At 39.4% G+C, this 20,827-nt stretch overlaps 1 protein-coding gene across 5 annotated transcripts in view; it reads left to right on the top strand.

The window, feature by feature from the left end:
* Positions 1-20,827, top strand: part of PXK (PX domain containing serine/threonine kinase like) — a 274,909-nt gene that overhangs the window by 128,458 nt on the left and 125,624 nt on the right. For all 5 annotated transcript variants that reach the window (XM_053720959.1, XM_053720958.1, XM_053720962.1 and 2 more), the window contains exons 4-8: positions 5,240-5,426; positions 7,803-7,880; positions 7,977-8,050; positions 8,166-8,240; positions 9,088-9,192. In XM_053720959.1, the coding sequence (XP_053576934.1) occupies positions 5,240-5,426; positions 7,803-7,880; positions 7,977-8,050; positions 8,166-8,240; positions 9,088-9,192 (519 nt within the window). The remainder of the gene's footprint in view (positions 1-5,239; positions 5,427-7,802; positions 7,881-7,976; positions 8,051-8,165; positions 8,241-9,087; positions 9,193-20,827) is intronic.

Raw genomic sequence — 20,827 nt, 5'->3', positions numbered from 1 at the left:
AAATATTCCTCCTTAACGTCGGTCGAATGACTGGGGTAGGCGGAGCCTAGGAGGGATCATGTGACCAGCTTTGCTGGGCTCTTTGCCATTTCCTGTTGGGGAAGAGAATATCCCACAAGTAAGGATGACGCCGTGGACCGGACACACCGTTGGAGAAAGTAATTTATCAGGTAAACATAAATTCTGTTTTTCTGGACAAGCATTACCAGTTTGTGGCTCTACCGTTTGGCCTAGCTACAGCTCCAAGAATTTTTTCAAAGGTTCTCGGTGCCCTTCTGTCTGTAATCAGAGAACAGGGTATTGTGGTATTTCCTTATTTGGACGATATCTTGGTACTTGCTCAGTCTTTACATTTAGCAGAATCTCATACGAATCGACTTGTGTTGTTTCTTCAAGATCATGGTTGGAGGATCAATTTACCAAAAAGTTCTTTGATTCCTCAGACAAGGGTAACCTTTCTGGGTTTCCAGATAGATTCAGTGTCCATGACTCTGTCTTTAACAGACAAGAGACGTCTAAAATTGATTGCAGCTTGTTGAAACCTTCAGTCACAATCATTCCCTTCGGTAGCCTTATGCATGGAAATTCTAGGTCTTATGACTGCTGCATCGGACGCGATCCCCTTTGCTCGTTTTCACATGCGACCTCTTCAGCTCTGTATGCTGAATCAATGGTGCAAGGATTACACAAAGATATCTCAATTAATATCTTTAAAACCGATTGTTCGACACTCTCTAACGTGGTGGACAGATCACCATCGTTTAATTCAGGGGGCTTCTTTTGTGCTTCCGACCTGGACTGTAATTTCAACAGATGCAAGTCTCACAGGTTGGGGAGCTGTGTGGGGATCTCTGACGGCACAAGGAGTTTGGGAATCTCAGGAGGTGAGATTACCGATCAATATTTTGGACTCCGTGCAATTTTCAGAGCTCTTCAGTTTTGGCCTCTTCTGAAGAGAGAATCGTTCATTTGTTTTCAGACAGACAATGTCACATCTGTGGCATACATCAATCATCAAGGAGGGACTCACAGTCCTCTGGCTATGAAAGAAGTATCTCGAATTTTGGTTTGGGCGGAATCCAGCTCCTGTCTAATCTCTGCGGTTCATATCCCAGGTATAGACAATTGGGAAGCGGATTATCTCAGTCGCCAAACGTTGCATCCGGGCGAATGGTCTCTTCACCCAGAGGTATTTCTTCAGATTGTTCAAATGTGGGAACTTCCAGAAATAGATCTGATGGCGTCTCATCTAAACAAGAAACTTCCCAGGTATCTGTCCAGATCCCGGGATCCTCAGGTGGAGGCAGTGGATGCATTATCACTTCCTTGGAAGTATCATCCTGCCTATATCTTTCCGCCTCTAGTTCTTCTTCCAAGAGTAATCTCCAAGATTCTGAAGGAATGCTCGTTCTGCTGGTAGCTCCCGGCATGGCCTCACAGGTTTTGGTATGCGGATCTTGTCCGGATGGCCTCTTGCCAACCGTGGACTCTTCCGTTAAGACCAGACCTTCTGTCTCAAGGTCCTTTTTTCCATCAGGATCTGAAATCCTTAAATTTAAAGGTATGGAGATTGAACGCTTGATTCTTGGTCAAAGAGGTTTCTCTGACTCTGTGATTAATACTATGTTACAGGCTCGTAAATCTGTATCTAGAGAGATATATTATAGAGTCTGGAAGACTTATATTTCTTGGTGTCTTTCTCATCATTTTTCTTGGCATTCTTTTAGAATACCGAGAATATTACAGTTTCTTCAGGATGGTTTAGATAAGGGTTTGTCCGCAAGTTCCTTGAAAGGACAAATCTCTGCTCTTTCTGTTATGTTGAAGCTACTAAATCTTTCCGAAAGACTTCTAGTCTATTTGTTATCTTTTCCGGTTCTAGAAAAGGCCAGAAAGCTTCTGCCATTTCTTTGGCATCTTGGTTGAAATCTTTAATTCATCTTGCCTATGTTGAGTCGGGTAAAACTCCGCCTCAGAGGATTACAGCTCATTCTACTAGGTCAGTTTCTACTTCCTGGGCGTTTAGGAATGAAGCTTCGGTTGATCAGATTTGCAAAGCAGCAACTTGGTCCTCTTTGCATACTTTTACTAAATTCTACCATTTTGATGTATTTTCTTCTTCTGAAGCAGTTTTTGGTAGAAAAGTACTTCAGGCAGCGGTTTCAGTTTGAATCTTCTGCTTATGTTTTTCATTAAACTTTATTTTGGGTGTGGATTATTTTCAGCAGGAATTGGCTGTCTTTATTTTATCCCTCCCTCTCTAGTGACTCTTGTGTGGAAAGATCCACATCTTGGGTAATCATTATCCCATACGTCACTAGCTCATGGACTCTTGCTAATTACATGAAAGAAAACATAATTTATGTAAGAACTTACCTGATAAATTCATTTCTTTCATATTAGCAAGAGTCCATGAGGCCCGCCCTTTTTTTGTGGTGGTTATGATTTTGTATAAAGCACAATTATTCCAATTCCTTATTTTATATGCTTTCGCACTTTTTTATCACCCCACTTCTTGGCTATTCGTTAAACTGAATTGTGGGTGTGGTGAGGGGTGTATTTATAGGCATTTTAAAATTTGGGAAACTTTGCCCCTCCTGGTAGGAATGTATATCCCATACGTCACTAGCTCATGGACTCTTGCTAATATGAAAGAAATGAATTTATCAGGTAAGTTCTTACATAAATTATGTTTTTCTGATGTTTTGGTCTGATAGGACTCATTTTTTTCTGAAATTGTTTCTCTGTGAAATCCAAGCTCTGATAACATCAGGTAGTGATAGTGTTATATGTATTTCAGGCTGAATTGGATTGGCATGATGTATAAAAATATAGCCCATACCTCATTCACTTAAAGGGACAGTAAAAATTTAGATCATGCATATGAAAGAGCATTATTTAACATGTTATATATATATATATATATATATATATATATATATATATATATATATATATATATATATATATATATATATATATATTATTATTTTTTTTTTACATGAAAAAGGTTATGGTTTATTTTAAAGCTGTTTTATTTTGATTTTGAAGCTCCCAGGAAATGCATAGCTGTAGACAGCTGGTCCTTAGTGAAAGTTAATTTTGCGCTTCCATATTAATGCCATTCATTAATCTTATATCGATTAATACAGTCGCTAACTTTTTTTTAAAATCCATTTTATTTTTGTAGATAATTATATTGTAAATCGCATACCGTTTGCTGTACTTCCTCTGCCCACCTGCTTATTTCCTGCTTTTCCTCCTTTACCCGCTCTTGCATGTACATCTGCGCATGTTCTTATCAAGCATTTATTGCGCATGCGTAGACAACAACATTGCTGCTGTGATACATATTGAAAGAGAATGCGCATGCGTGTCTCATGAGGCCGAGAATTCCAAGAAACACGCATGCGTATTTTAAATTGTGGGCGTAGAGCGAGTCTTTTGGGACGCCAGTGGGGGACCAATCAAAAAGTTTATAACGATATTCGTCATTTCACAACAAGATTTTTTTTTTTTAATACCCAGGCTGAGTTACAGCGTGAGAACCTAGCGGTTTTAAAGGTAGATTTCTACGTTTAATAGTAAAGATGTTAAAAAATTATGAATTAAACTCAAACTAATTTTCAATGTTCTTTAAGATCCTGCATAGGGGTGCGTTATAGTTAACTTTTCCATTAATGACTGATTGCTCACTGGCTGATATGTAGCTGAGAAATGTTATTGCAGCTTTTATAAAAAAAAAAATTATGAACATTTTCTCTAATTTCACAAGGTTAATTCCGATTTTATTTGTAATATGTCTAGTATTTTAAACCAATATTAACCAAGGTATAAAGGCTTTTTCTAAAAATATTTTATCTTTTTACATTTTGGTGCTGAATTAAAAAAATTGGTTTAAATTCATATGGACATAAAAAGGAGGTGCAAAGTGACAGCTACACTGAGATCTGCTGCTTCAATGTCATTGGTATCTTTCATTCATTTTAGCTGTGCTAACAGGGAATGCAAGAATATTTCCCATCTTCATGGCCACTGAAACTAATTTTAAACTGAAGTTTAAACATATTAAGTTTTAAGGTGACACCAAAGTCAAAACCTTCATGATTCAGATAGACCATGGAGTCTTATGAGACTTTCTTATTTACTTCCATTCTCAAATTGTGCATAGTATTTTTATATTAACATATACTGAGGCATCAGTGTATATGAGCCTGTAATTGGCTGATGGCTGTCACATGATACAGGGGGTTTGCTAATTGAAGTAAGTTTTTAACTAAATTTTAGGTGTGGCTGGTGGCGGCCGGCAAGAGGGAGTGGGGGCACCAATTGGTGTCTTGGGCTCTAATCAAGGATGCCAGGGCCTACGTTAGAGTCAGTGGCTCCCTGGCACCTGGGTTTGTTGAGCCCTGATCTACAATGCTGGGAGCTATCTGGTGATTGGTGGCTAAACACATTTGTCACTTGTCATTGGCTTACTAGATGTTTTCAGCTAGCTCCCAGTAGTGCATTGCAATCTTCAAGATATATATTTCAAACACTATTTAGATGAAGCATATGAAATATATCAGAATAATGTGCCACACATAAGAAAAACATTTTAAAAAATTAATAAAATACTATGGTTAATAGTGTTGCCACCTCAGTGATATTTTTCCTGGATAGTTATGAGTTACACATGCTGCAGGGTGTGCAGGGAGGAATATGGAAAGTACTGTCCAGCAACACTACTCATATGCTGTCCAGCAACACTACTCATATGCTGTCCAGGGGCACAATGCATGTTTCTTGCTCACCCTGCAGTATGTGTAACTCATAACTATCCAGGAAAAATATCACTGAGGTGGCAACACTATTAACCATAGTGTTTTATTTATTTTTTTAAATGTCACCTTTAAGTCTCGGACGAGACTTAAAGGTGGCAAAAGGTCTGATGACCACTGCTTGTTAAATACGGACTGCAGGTTCTCTTGTGAAAACCTGCAGTCGTAGGGGGTCGAAAGACTTGCCGAAGCCTTTGATAAATCGACCCCTTAGTCTCTTTGCTTCAAAAAGGTTTGCCCTAATTTAAAGACTAGTAGATTTCAGCTCTCTTCTTCACATACAAAAAAAAAAAAAAAAAAAAAAAAAAGATTAATTTGTTGAAGGCTTGATTAAAATATCAGTATTTGAGTTATAGTAAATAATGTGGATATTTCACTTTTTTTTATGTATGCACATTTTTTTGTTTTTCATGCAGATGTCTGGTCTAAGCTTACCTCTACCTCCCAAAAAACTTATTGGAAATATGGATCGTGATTTCATAGCAGAGAGACAAAAGGGACTTCAAAATTATATCAATTTTATAACCTCAAATCATATTTTATGTAATTACGAGCAGGTGAAAAAGTTCTTAGATCCGAACAACTATTCTGCAAATTATACTGGTATGTAGACCTTTTAATAAATAATGTAAATATATCATAGTTTATAAACAATATATTTATCATTTTTGGCTCTGCTTAAAAGGACATTATACAAAATACCATTACACATTATCTTTATTTTGTAAGCTTAAATACCAGGACCTACAGTAGCTGTTATTTGAACAGAACTTTATATAGGTTTGTCTTTAGGGACACTATGCCAGTGTTTATTATTTTTACCAGATGGTGCTTAGGGAATTGTATCATGCAATACTTATATCTTAGCAAGGCATAGAGAACATGGCGTTGTTAACCCTTATGTCTTGTTTCTTTTTATTACAGTGTATTTAGCTACTAACAAAATAAAAAATGCGTGGTGGTCAAAGTGTACGTAATAGTCAAGTTATATAAATTGAGATTAACCTAAAAATGACATACTCAAAAAGTTTACCTATGTGCAGGAAAAAAAGCGTTGTAATGCAATTTTATTTTTATTTTGCCAGTTTTTCCTGTAATTTGAAATTGTAGCTGTTCCACTCTTTCCTAAAGAGGTTAGCGTGTACCCAGGGCTGGCTCAAGATATTGTGCTGCTGGGTCCAATGAGGAAATGACCCCCCCACCTCTACCTTTTGTCATGCCTCACTCTAACTGCCTACCTGGCTGCATCAAGTGGCATGTCCCACTTCACTCACACACGTAAGACCCAGTCTGAATGCCGCCCCCTGCCCAACTGCCATAACATGACCAATGGACTCTCTGTCACTAAGTCTGTGTCACTGGCAGGAATGTTGAGACCTTGCTGCCCCTGTGTGCGACTCGCAAGTGCTTAACCGACAAGAAGAGCTAGAGAACAGGACAGGAGGGCAGTCTGGGTATGTCACAGTGCTGCCCCCCTGTCAAGTGCTGCCTGGGTCCGTTGAACCCACTTGGTCTTAGTGATAAGCCGGCCCTGAGTGTACCCTTCAGGAGCCAATATCTTTAAAAGACATGGAATCCAAAACTTTTCTGTAATGATTCAGATAGAACATTCAATTTTAAACAACATTCCACTTTACTTCTATTATCTAATTTGCTTAGTATTCTTGGTATCCTTTGCTTAAAAGCATACCTAGGTAGGGTCATAGGTTCAGGACCTGGGAGCTAGCTGCTATTTGGTGGCTGCACATACTTGCCTCTTGTCATTGGCTTACCATTGTGTTCAGATCCCAGTAGTGCATTGCTGCTTCTTTCAATAAAGGATACCAAGAGAATGAAGCAAAATTGGAAAGTTGTTTAAAATGTATGTTCTATGTGAACCATAAAAGAAAAATGTTGGGTTTCATGACCCTTTAACCCTGCAACATTCTACACAGTGATTGCTTGATCAGTGCAAGATCTTGTGTGTGTGTGTGTGTATATATATATATATATATATATATATTACCCTAATTGCCAACAGCAGAGGAAAGCAAATAAACAATACAAAACTGTCTTAGGCTTTTTAAGAGATATGTCCCTGAACTGCAAAATGTACTTGCAAAATAGCAATTTGTATTTGCATGCAGCGTATTTGCAATCCTGAATTATATAACATTATATTAGCGTTGGCTTTATAGAACATAATATTCCCTGTGAATTTTTATAAAATAAGACTGTTTTCCAGACCCGCTCTCTGTGCTCTTCTGAGCGGGTCTGTTTTTATCACAGAGCGCATCTGGCCAGCTGTATAGTCACAGCCCGGCCCAACCGCGCCATTACACTCAGTGCAGCTCACTCCCGCTGTCAGACAGAGCAGGAGCGAGCTGCACTGAGTGTAATGGCGCGGTTGGGCCGGGCTGTGACTAGACAGCTGGCCAGATGCGCTCTATGATAAAAATAGACCCGCTCAGAAGAGCACAGAGAGCGGGTCTGGAAAACAGTCTTATTTTATAAAAATTCACAGGGAATATTATGTTCTATAAAGCTAACGCTAATATAATGTTATATAATTCTGCACTATGTGCAGAATTATATAACATTATTTTTTAGGTTTACTGGCCCTTTAACCATATGAAGGGTGAGTATTTTCTTATGAGATCTATTCAGGTATCTGTAATAAAGAAATAGTCACTTAAAGGAACATTAAAGTCAAAATTAAACTTTAACGATTAAGAGCATACAATTTAAAAAAGCTTTTTAATTTAAGTCATTCTCTTGGTATCCTTTTGTTGAAGAGCAAGCAGTTCACAGCTCCGTGTCTGTGTTTGGCTGACTGCTTTCACGTGATTCATGGGACAAGAAAATTCGTTATAAAAAAATAATCTACTGCTCATTTTGAATTCAAAGCAATTGTTATTGTATTGTTGTTTTTGTTAACCATTTGTTACCTGTTCTGCTATATTTAGTTATTCTAAAGATCCAGTCCTTTTGTCTTTGCAGAAATTGCCTTACAGCAGGTATCAATGTTCTTTCGATCCGATCCAAAATGGGAGGTAGTCGAACCCCTTAAAGAAATCGGTAAGAAATGTTCTGTATCTTTTTAGTGTGAATACCTTTAAAGCATCAGCAAAATTAGTTTTTTTTTTTACTGTATTTTTCTCCAAATTTAAAAAGGATGGAGACTACGGAAACGCTACTTCCTAATGAAGTGTAAGAACCAGCCTAAGGATTACCTTGTCTTAAGTTGGGTAAATATATATATTTTATTGCGGTTTTTATGAAAATTGTTTCTTCTTATTATTATTATTAGTGGGGTATGTTTTGTCTTGGTAAACGTTTGCAACTTCCTGTGTACATTCATAGGCTGATCTGGGTCCGGATCAATTCTTGCAAGACAAAGATTTGCAGTGTGCAATAAAACTTCTTCCGTCTTGGTCAGTAAGTATATACTTCCTTATTGTTTCTGTTAACCAATGAGAATAGTTTGTGCAAATAACATTCTGGAGAACAGCATTTCTTTAATCTATATATAATGTGTGTATGTGAGCTGATTTAATGAAGTAGCTGTTTATTCAAGCCAACAGTGTAGGAAAGACATTGAATGAAGTTCTGACGCGTTTCTCGCATGCACACTTGTACTTCATTAGAGAACATTGCTTTCTACACAAGTAGTTCTATTTAACTGATCCCACAGCCAATCGGATAACTCTTTAACAATTTGTCAGTTAATTGAGAACATGCTTGATATATATAGCTGGATGGATAGTTATTCAAGTTCATAAATTAGTAGATGTATCTCTCTAATTGATATGACATATATACAGAGGATTTTTACATCTAACTAAATAAAGACTTATAAAATCTTTTAGAAACATTTAAAAAAGAGAGATTTAAAATAAAAAAAAAATTACAAATGTATGTCTAAACCTATTGAAACTATGTTTAGTTCCTAAAAAATAATAATAAGATAATTCTAAAAGTAATTTGAATGGGTAAACGTGTTAATGCTATTAGCAATACTGAATTGTGAAATATATCACTTGGTGAGTAACTAGAAAGTATATCTGCCATCTAAAATATGTATATAGTTATTTGTTCAGAGTTGATGCTTATCTTATGTAGAGATAATGGAAGATACTCCTTACCTGGGTAATTCATTGTCTGTTTGTTTTTTCCATCTGATAATATCCATATCAACTGAGACTTATGAATTTGTAACTTTCTACATTTTAATTCTCAATTTATATGATTCATGTTCCTAAAATAACATTGGTTTGTTTTTTAGCATCCTTACATTTATAGGATAACATTTGCTACATCAAGTGAATCCTCAGCTCTTGTAATCAGGCCATTTAATGAAAAGGGGACACTCAAAGATTTAATATACAAGGTAATTGTAATTCCTATTTGTACATATCAATTATATAAGTTAATATGCTCTATACAGTGGTTAATTTGCAATGTTAAGTTTTTAGAACTGATAAATGGTCATATAAATCCTGATTTCTGCATATATAACCAGAATACTTAAAGGGACATAAGTGCTAAAAACATAATTTATACTTACTTGATAAATTAATTATATTTCTCTTGTAAGGTGTATCCAGTCCACGGATTCATCCATTACTTGTGGGATATTCTCCTCCCCAACAGGAAGCTGCAAGATGATCACCCACAGCAGAGCTGTCTATATAGCTCCTCCCCTAACTGCCACCTCCCAGTCATTCTCTTGCAGCTCTCGACAAGGGAAGCAGCTAGAGAGATGTGGTGCATTAATGTAGTTTATCTTCAATCAAAAGTTTATTTTCAAATGGTACCGGAGTTGTACTATTTTAGCCTCAGGCAGAAAGTTGAAGAAGAGTCTGCCTGTGGTCTTTGATGATCTTAGCAGGTTGTAACTAAGATCCATTGCTGTTCTCACACATAACTGAAGAGATGGGTAACTTCAGCTGGGGGAATAGCGTGCAGGGTCTCCTACTCTGAGGTATGTGCAGTTTTAAATTTTTCTAGAGAAATGATAAGCTAGAAAATGCTGACAATACCGAATTTATTTAAAGTAAGCCTGATTATAGTGATTTAATAACGACTGGTATCATGCTTGCTGTAAAGGGTAATATTTTTATTATTTACTCACATTACTGAATAGATATAACTTTTGCTTGAGGTGTATAAACGTTTATTTCATATTGGTGATAAAACTTTATTCTGGGGCCCAGTTTTTCCACATGGCTGACTAGATTTTGCCTAGGGATAGTTTTTTAAGGCCCTCTCACTGTGAGTACAGGTTGGGAGGGGCCTATTTTCCATTAGTTTTTGCAGCTTGAGACATCCAGCTTCCCTGAAGGAGTCCCCTGAACATATAGGACCTCTCTAAGGGGTTTCTGTGCCTTCCAAAGTCGTATGGGCAGGTAGGGCCACAGTAGAGCTGTGGCAGTTTGTTGTGACTGTTTAAAAACGTTTATATCGTTTTTTTGATCCAGTTTTGAAACTAAGGGGTTAATCATCCATTTGCAAGTGTGTGCAATGCTCTTTCAGCCTATTATACACACTGTAAAAAATTCATAAGATTTACTGCTTTTTTCACTGTTTTAGCAGTTTCTGTGATTGTTTTTTTCTCTTAAAGGCACAGTACCATTTTTATTTTTTGCTTGTTCACAGTTATTAAAGTGTTTTTCAAGCTTGCTGGTCTCATTACTAGTCTGTTTAAACATGTCTGACATAGAGGAAACTCATTGTTCATTATGTTTAGAAGCCATTGTGGAACCCCCTCTTAGATGTGTACCAAATGCACTGATTTTACTATAGATTACAAAGACCATATTCTGGCTTTAAAAAATTTATCACCAGAAGAAATTGACAAGGAGGAAGTTATGCCGTCTAACTCTCCCCACGTGTCAGATCCTATAAATCCCGCTCAGGGGATGCCAAGTACATCTAGCGCGCCCATTGCATATACCTTGCAAGACATGGCGGCAGTTATGAATCATACCCTTACAGAGGTATTATCTAAACTGCCAGGATTGCAAGGAAAGTGAGACGGCTCTGGGACTAGAATAAATACAGAGCTCTCTGACGCTTTAGTAGCTATCTCTGATACACCCTCACAATATAATGAAGCTGAAGCAGGGGAGCTTCAATCTGTGGGTGATTTTTCTGATTCAGGGAAGATACTTCAATCTGATTCTGATATGTCTACATTTAAATTTAAGCTTGAACACCTCCGCGTATTGCTCAGGGAGGTTTTAGCAACTCTGGACGACTGTGACACTATTGTAGTCCCAGAGAAATTATGTAGATTGGATAAATACTATGCAGTACCTACTTACACTGATGTTTTTCCAATCCCTAAAAGGTTTTCTAAAATTATTACTAAGGAATGGGATAGACCAGGTGTACCATTCTCTCCCCCTCCTGTTTTTAAAAAGATGTTTCCTATAGACGCCGCTACACAGGACTTATGGCAGACGGTTCCTAAGGTGGAGGGAGCAGTTTCTACTCTAGCTAAGCGTACCACTATCCCTGTCGAGGACAGTTGTGCTTTTCTAGATCCAATTGATAAAAAATTAGAGGGTTACCTTAAGAAAATTTGTATTCAACAAGGTTTTATTCTCCAGCCTCTTGCATGCATTTCCCCAGTCACTGCTGCCGCGGCTTTCTGGTTTGAGTCCCTAGAGGAGGCTCTACAGGTTGAAACCCCGTTGGAAGATATTATTGACAAGCTTAGGGCCCTTAAGCTAGCCAATTCATTTGTTTCTGACGCCGTTGTTCATTTAACCAAGCTAACGGCTAAAAATTCAGCGCGTAGGGCGCTATGGATTAAATCCTGGTCAGCTGACGTGACTTCAAAGTCTAAACTTCTCAACATTCCCTTCAAAGGACAGATCCTATTCGGGCCTGGACTGAAGAGATCATTTCTGACATCACTAGAGGAATAGGTCACGCCCTTCCTCAAGACAGGTCCAACAAATTAAGGACCAAACAGTCTAGTTTTCGGCCCTTTCGAAACTTCAAGAGTGGCGCAGCTTCAACTTCCTCTAACACAAAACAAGAGGGAACTTTTGCCCAGTCTAAGCCGGTCTGGAGACCTAACCAGGCTTGGAACAAGGGGAAACAGACCAAGAAGCCTGCTGCTGCCTCTAAGACAACATGAAGGAGCAGCCCCCGATCCGGAAACGGATCTAGTAGGGGGCAGACTCTCTCTCTTCGCCCAGGCTTGGGCAAGAGATGTCCAGGATCCCTGGGCATTGGAAATTGTGTCCAAGGGTTATCTTCTGGAATTCAAAACCTCTCCCCCAAAAGGGAGATTTCATCTCTCACTTTTATCTGCAAACCAGATAAAGAGAGAAGCATTCTTACATTGTGTTCAAGACCTCCTAGTTATGGGAGTGATCCACAGAGTTCCGCAGGAGGAACAGGGACAGGGCTTTTATTTAAATCTGTTTAAGAGGGAACATTCAGACTAATCTTAGATCTCAAGATCTTAAACAAATTTCTCAGAGTCCCATCCTTCAAGATGGAGACTATTCGAACCATCCTTTCTATGATCCAGGAGGGTCAATACAGGCACTACCAGTTTGTGGCTCTTCCCTTTGGGTTGGCCACGGCACCAAGAATCTTTACAAAGGTTCTAGGGTCCCTTCTAGCGGTCCTAAGGCCGCGGGCTATAGCAGTAGCCCCTTACTCAGACGACATTCTGATACAGGCGTCGACTTTTCAAGTTGCCAGGTCTCACACGGACATTGTTCTGGCATTTCTGAGGTCGCATGGGTGGAAAGTGAACGAAGAAAAAAGTTATCTATCCCCTCTCACAAGAGTTTCCTTCCTCGGAACTCTGATAGATTCTGTAGAAATGAAGATTTACCTGACAGAGGCCAGGTTGTCAAAACTTCTAAATTCCTGCCGTGTTCTTTATTCTACTTCTCGCCCTTCAGTGGCTCAGTGTATGGAAGTAATCGGCTTAATGGTAGCGGCAATGGACATAGTGCCGTTTGCCCGCCTACATCTCAGACCGCTGCAACTCTGCATGCTCAGTCAGTGGAATGGGGATTACACAGATTTGTCCCCTCTACTAAATCTGGATCAAGAGACCAGGGATTCTCTTCTCTGGTGGTTATCTCGGATTCCATCTGTCCAAGGGTATGACCTTCCGCAGGCCAGATTGGACAATAGTAACGACAGGTGCCAGCCTTCTGGGCTGGGGTGCAGTCTGGAACTCCCTGAAGGCTCAGGGCTTGTGGACTCAGGAGGAGACACTCCTTCCGATAAACATTCTGGAACTAAGAGCGATATTCAATGCTCTTCAGGCTTGGCCTCAGCTAGCTGCGGTCAGGTTCATCAGATTTCAGTCGGACAACATCACGACTGTAGCTTACATCAACCATCAAGGGGGAACAAGGAGTTCCCTAGCAATGTTGGAGGTTTCAAAAATAATTCTATGGGCAGAGGTTCACTCTTGCCATCTATTAGCTATCCATATCCCAGGAGTAGAGAACTGGGAGGCGGATTTTCTAAGTCGACAGACTTTTCATCCGGGGGAGTGGGAACTCCATCCGGAGGTGTTTGCACAGTTGATTCCACTTTGGGGCAAACCACAACTGGATCTCATGGCGTCTCGTCAGAACGCCAAGCTTCCTTGTTACGGGTTCAGGTCCAGGGATCCCAAGGCAGCGCTGATAGATGCTCTAGCAGCGCCTTGGTCTCTCAACCTGGCTTATGTGTTTCCACTGTTTCCTCTGCTCCCTCGTCTGATTACCAAGATCAAGCAGGATCAAGATCAAGCTTCGGTGATTTTGATAGCTCCTGCGTGGCCACGCAGGACTTGGTACGCAGATCTGGTGGACATGTCATTCTTTCCACCTTGGACTCTGCCGCTGAGGCAGGACCTTCTACTTCAAGGTCCCTTCAAACATCCAAATCTAATTTCTCTGCGCCTGACTGCTTGGAGATTGAACGCTTGATTTTGTCAAAACATGTTTTTTTCCAAGTCGGTCATTGATACCTTAATTCAGGCTCGAAAGCCTGTCACCAGGTAAATCTATCATAAGATATGGTGTAAATATCTTCATTGGTGTGAATCCAAGGGTTACTCATGGAGTAAAGTCAGGATTCCCAGGATATTGTCTTTTCTCCAAGAAGGATTGGAGAAGGGATTGTCAGCTAGTTCCTTAAAGGGACAGATTTCTGCTCTGTCTATTCTTTTGCACAAGCGTCTGGCGGATGTTCCAGACGTTAAGGCATTTGGCCGGGTTTTAGTTAGAATCAAGCCTGTGTTTAAACCTATTGCTCCGCCATGGAGTTTAAATTTAGTTCTTAAAGTTCTTCAAGGGGTTCCGTTTGAACCTCTGCATTCCATAGATATCAAGCTTTTATCTTGGAAAGTTCTGTTTTTGGTAGCTATCTCTTCGGCTCGAAGAGTTTCAGAGTTATTTGCCTTGCAGTGTGATTCCCCTTATCTGATCTTCCATGCAGATAAGGTAGTTTTGCGTACCAAACCTGGGTTTCTTCCTAAGGTGGTATCCAATAAGAATATCAATCAAGAGATTGTTGTTCCATCACTGTGTCCTAATCCTTCTTCAAAGAAGGAACATCTGTTACACAGTCTTGACGTGGTTCGTGCTTTAAAGTTTTATTTACAAGCTACTAAAGATTTTCGTCAAACATCTGAATTGTTTGTTGTCTACTCTGGACAGAGGAAAGGCCAAAAGGCTTCAGCAACTTCTCTTTCTTTTTGGTTAAGAAGTATAATCCGCTTAGCTTATGAGACTGCTGGCCAGCAGCCTCCTGTGAGAATTACAGCTCATTCCACTAGCGCGGTGGCTTCCACATGGGCCTTTACATTTTTTTGTTTCTGCTGAACAGATTTGTAAGGCAGCGACTTGGTCTTCGCTTCATACTTTTTCTAAATTCTACAAATTTGATACTTTTGCTTCTTCAGAGGCTATTTTTGGGAGAAAGGTCTTACAGGCAGTGGTGCCTTCTGTTTAAGCGCCTGCCTTGTCCCTCCCTTCATCCGTTTCCTATAGCTTTGGTATTGGTATCCCACAAGTAATGGATGAATCCGTGGACTGGATACACCTTACAAGAGAAAACAAAATTTATGCTTACCTGATAAATTTATTTCTCTTGTGGTGTATCCAGTCCACGGCCCGCCCTGTCATTTTGAGGCAGGTGTTTTTTTAATTTTTAAACTACAGTCACCACTGCACCCTATAGTTTCTCCTTTCTCTTGCTTGTCTTCGGTCGAATGACTGGGAGGTGGCAGTTAGGGGAGGAGCTGTATAGACAGCTCTGCTCTGGGCCACAGGCAGACTCTTCTTCAACTTTCTGCCTGAGGCTAAAATAGTACAACTCCGGTACCATTTGAAAATAACAAACTTTTGATTGAAGATAAACGACATTAATGCACCACATCTCTCTAGCTGCTTCCCTTGTCGAGAGCTGCAAGAGAATGACTGGGAGGTGGCAGTTAGGGGAGGAGCTATATAGACAGCTCTGCTGTGGGTGATCCTCTTGCAGCTTCCTGTTAGGAAGGAGAATATCCCACAAGTAATGGATGAATCCGTGGACTGGATACACCACAAGAGAAATAAATTTATCAGGTAAGCATAAATTTTGTTTTCATGGTGGTAGAGTGCACTATCAATTACTCCTGGAAATTACTCTGCCCTACCACTAGGAGGCAAAGATTTAAAAAAAACAAGAACTCCATAAAACCCCTCCCACCTCCACAGTAACTCAGTCTAACGTATAGCTGAGCACAGACGTAGGAAAAGAAATAAGAGCAAAATACTAACTCCAGAAAAAAACACAAGGTGGAGTCTCGTGGACTCTCACCACCATGAAAGAAATTAATTTTTCAGGTAAGTATAAATTATGTTTTCTTTCATACAGGTGGTGAGAGTCCACAATCCATTACTCCTGGGAATGAATACCCGAGCTATGGAGCCCACGAATAACAAAATAAAAGGTGGTATTTGATAAACCTCTTTTTCACTGAGAAATTAAATCCACAACCCCAATCGAGCCTAAAAAAGGCAAAAGACTATTTCCCCCCCCCCCCCTACTAAATGCAATTTAAAAATAACTGACAGGCAAAAATAAAACAACTTGATACAACTGCCTGGAGGATTTTCCTACCTAAGGCTGCATCAGAAGAAGCAAAAACATCAAAATGGTAGAATGTAGTAAAAGTATGTAAAGAAGACCAAGTAGCTGCCTTGCAAATGTGGTCAACTGTCGCTTTATTCTTAATAGTGGCAACTGATCTGGTAGAATGAGCAATAATCTGGTTAGGTAGAGGCTGACCTGCCTCCAAGTATGCTTCAACCATGAAGCCAAAGAGACGGCAGAAACTTTTTTTTGCTTTTTCTTAGAACCAGCAAACTGAACAAACAAACTAGAAATGTGTCAAATTCAAATTGTCAAGAGATCTCTCTTAAGAATCTTAAGGATTAGGACGTAAAGAAAGAGCAACAATTTCCTGACTTATATTGATTGTCAGAAGATACAACCTTAGACAAAAAGCCAAATTTAATCTTTAAAACTACCTTATCCTGATGAAAAATAAGATTAGGAGAAACACATGAAAGAGCAGAAAACTCAGAAATTCTTCTAGCAGCGGAAATAGCTTAAAAAATAAAAATAAAAGTAGGAGCCTGCAAAATTTACTCCTATTATCAATTTTGAGGAATGTTCCACTCCAAAAAAAGTGATGCAAATAAATACTCCTGGTAGTTTGATTTAAAATTATCCAGCAGCCGTATGCCTGATGTCCCTCAAGCTGAGGTCAATTAGATGTAGGATGCTGCCAGGGAGCTCCGCAAACCTCGCTTACTTTTTTCAAACAGTGGGTTGTCTGTCGGATTTTAACTCTTGGCGTTCCGATCAAAACCTCTGGATCCACTAGTGTGACTGTGTGTCTTGTAGTCTTAGAATGTTGTTTCTGGTCAGTGATATCAGGTGATCTCCTATAAGCTGCTGCCAGGGAGCTCCGTAAAGCCTTGTTTGCTTTTGTGAAACAGGGGGTTATCAGTCGGATTTCAACTCCTTGCAAACAGGGAGGAACCTCAGGATCGCCTGGTTAAGGCTGTGTCTTGTCACCTCAGGCTTACGTTGACAGTCAGTGGTTATGTGTCCGCAAGGTAGACGGGTGACCTCTGTTTAGTAAAAGGGATTCCTTAGGCAACAAAACTTAGGACAGTAGACTGGAAAGAAATGTTTCCGGCTAGTTTGCAAAGCACTGTGGGGCGAAACGCGCGTCGACTGAGTGCTATGGCAGAGCACATTTGTTTCCGGTCTACTGGCCTAAGCTTTGTTGCCTAAAGAATCCCTTTTACTAAACAGAGGTCACCCATCTACCTCCACATAGTACTTCTGACTGGCAATGTCAGCCTGAGGTGACAAGACACAACCTTAACCAGGCGATCCTGAGGTTCCTACCTGTTTGCAAGGAGTTGAAATCTGACTGATAACCCGCTGTTTGACAAAAGCAGACAAGGCTTTACGGAGCAGTTTAAGGCTACAAGACACAGTCACACTAGTGGATCCGGAGGTTTTGATCGGAATGTTAAAATCCGACAGACAACCAGCTGTTTGAAATAAGTAAGCAAGGTTTGCAGAGCTCTCTGGCAGCAGAGCCTTCCTGTACATCATAGGTGATGTCATAGTAGGCGGGGTTATAAATCGTTTACGCCTGTGATTTGAATTCATGCGATTAATCGTGCAGCCCTAAACAGAATCAAGAAATCATCTCTGTCTAAGAACTATCCATTCCATCTCCATGCCATGAAGCTGAGAGATTTGAGATCCGGATGGAAAAACCGACCTTGAGATAGTTCTGGACACAGAAGAAGTGGTCAAGAAGGGTAACTGGACACCAGAACAAGATCCATATACCAAATTCTGCAAGACCAAGCTGGAGCAATCTGTATCACCAATGTTCTTCCCTGCTTGAACAATCACCCTAAAGCACCAGAGTTGGAAAAACATAAGATGGCTAAAATTACAGTCAGGACAGTCAACAACACCAGAATTTTTGTTGTTTAAAAAGATAGATAATCCCTTTATTACCCATTCCCCAGTTTTGCATAACCAACACATGTCCCTTTTAATAAATGGAGCCCATATTCTAAGCATAAATCTTAATGATGGCAAAAATAGCACCACAAAAAAGCATTTGCAGATTTAACTCTCTAAAAGGTTTAAAAAATCTTCACAGTCAAAATCATCAGAAAACTGCCCAGAAAAGCTATTTAACCAAAAAGAAGAAGCAGCAGCCACATCAGCAATAGATATTGCTGGTCCGAAAATATAACCTGCTTGCAAATCAGCCCTCGTATGGAAGGATTCTAATGTCCTAACTAACGGGTCTTTAAAGGAACTATCTTCCAAAGGAATGGTAGTACATTTAGCCAGAGTAGAAATGGCCAAACTACTTTGTGAATAGTTGCCCAAATCTAAGTATAAGAAGCCGATAAAGGATACTTTTGTAAACCTTGCAAAAGGATTACAAGTTATACCTGGTTTAGTTCGATCTCTGGATATAATCTCAGAAACAGTAAATACATCAGGGGATTTAACCAAGGGTTTAAAAACAATATTTAGACGCTTATCTGGCTTTATCCCCATCTACTTTAAGATCGTTAATCTCTAAAGTAAGCAAAATTTAATTTAAAAGGACATAATACTCCTATGCTAAATCACTTGAAAGTGATGCAGCATAACTGTAAAAAGCTGACAGGAAAATATCACCTGCGCATCTCTATGTAAAAAAGGAAGCTATTTTACCTCACAATTTTCTCAGCTCAGAGTAAGTGTTCTGTAAAAAGTTATCTTTCAGTTACTGCCCAGCTGAAGGTTTAAAAAAAGGCAGACATCCCATGTCTCCCTGATTGTAATAGCAGCTCCCTGATGCCAGCAAATGGAGTGCAATCTCCCTGAAACTCCAAGTACCATGATCCAATGTGGCCCAAATCCATGCGTTGGTATTACTCAGTGGAGCGCTAATATCACTTTTGCGAAAGCTATATTTAGTGCTCCACTTGTAATCTGGCCCTTTATGAGTGTATCTGCTTGTTAAACGCTGTCACTGAAATAGTGCCAATGTTTACTAAAGACTTTATTGCTAATAACAATTTTCTCCAAAAATGATTCTATTCTGATTTGAAATCAATCACTGGTATGTCATTTTTTGGCTAGAATGTTCTTTTAAAAATGGAAAAGGAAGCTGTGAGTAATTTCCTTGATTTGGTAAGTGACTTGCAATAATGCATCTAAATATACATACTGATGGGATCAATTATATCAAGCGGACACACATATGTCAATATATAGCAAAAATTACATCACTGTTGTGTTGGCAGTGATATGCAAACAGACTTATTTTATAAATCATGTGTAATTGCTTGTGCTGTTAAAAGGGATATGAAAGTCAAAATTAAACTTTCATGATTTAGATAGGGTATGTAATATTAAGACACTTAAATTCACTTTCCTATGGCATGGATAATCCACAAAACATTCTAATTACTAGAGGCAAAGAGCAACCCAGCAGAGCTGTTAAGTATCACTTCCCTTACCCATAACCCCCAGTCATTCTCTTTGCCTTGATCACAGGAGGATGGCGAAGATGGTATCTAAAGATTTTAATCCTTTTAATTTGTACTTTTTCCCTGCAAGCAAGGATTGGGGCTATGCTGTGTCCATGTCAATCTCTTTAGTAAGAGTAATGGTGTCTATTAGCAGTTAAAGACGGCAAGGTGGTCTTTGCTTAAACTTCTAACATTATTGTTACCCCATTATAGAAAGTCAGAGTTGGTTATTTTGTTCTTTCTTTTCTATAGGTCCCTGGTAGATATGGTGAAGCTGCCCACACCTCAGAAAACAGCTCTGACAGAGCAGGATCCACAGGTAAGTGCTTTCCCTTCTAGGTTTGAAGGTACCGGCACTATAGGGGTTAAATCCTTGTGGAAAGTATTTCAATCTGTTTTATGTGAAAAGAGGCATAATTTTTTATTGGGGGCTCAGATGGGAGAGTGTTTGACAGGTGTTTGTTTTACTTCTTACTTAATGCAATCACTTTTCAGCTGTGCTGCTGTTGATTTTCATGCCGTATTTGTTTGGCGCAATTTTAAAAAAAAAGTGTTTTTTTTTTAATGTGACCGCTCCTTGGCACTTCCGGTTTTTGGCTCACTGTTCAGGTCAGAGTTTGCCACAGCGAGTGTGAAGGTTGCATTTTCTTCTATCTACAGTGGCATGTGGATTTGGGCTGTTCCGGTAACAGGGAGGTGTTTTTTTTGCTACTGGGTGTGTCAGGTTTTCTGTGCTAGTGGGATAACTTCTGGAGGGGTAAGACCTCAGCAGAACTGAGGGTTTTAAGTGCTTATTTATGTTTTATTGCTTCATATAAATAAACTTAATTTGGCATTTAATTTTTGTTTTTGTTTTGTTAATTGTGAATTGATACCCAATTATGGACACTAATACTGAAGTTGATTCATTTGAAAAATTCTTATTGTGTTTGGAGGCTAAGATAATTCCTCCTGTACAGGTTTGCTCTTTATGTTTAAATAAAACTTTAAAGTTTAAAGATAAGATGTCTCTCCCTGAGCCTCCTGTCTCTCAGGATAGTGTTACCCTAGCTACCTCACCTTTCCCCTCATTCTTCCCAAGCTTCACATGCAGTGCCCTGCAATTCCTCTCAACCTCCTGGGGGTGTTTTTTTACCTGGGGATTTCGCTGCACAGATTACTTCTTTTGTTTCTGCAGCTTTATCAGCTTTTCCGAAGGTTTCTGGTAAATGTAAGATAAAATCTAAACATGTTAATGTTATTATGGCTGACTCAGCTAAAGCTGCGTTAGTCAGTTTGTCTCAATTATCTGATGAGGATGATTCTTCAGTGGCTTCTGAGGGGGAATTGTCAGATTCTGATACTGTAGTGACAAAATCTGCAGACTCAGAGGAGATTAATTTCAGATTTAAGTTAGAACACCTTTGAGTTATTTTGAATGAGGTTCTTGCTACTTTG

The sequence above is a fragment of the Bombina bombina genome, chromosome 7 (assembly GCF_027579735.1).
Source record: "Bombina bombina isolate aBomBom1 chromosome 7, aBomBom1.pri, whole genome shotgun sequence".
Taxonomy (NCBI): domain Eukaryota; kingdom Metazoa; phylum Chordata; class Amphibia; order Anura; family Bombinatoridae; genus Bombina; species Bombina bombina.
This window is presented reverse-complemented; position numbering and strand designations above follow the sequence as displayed.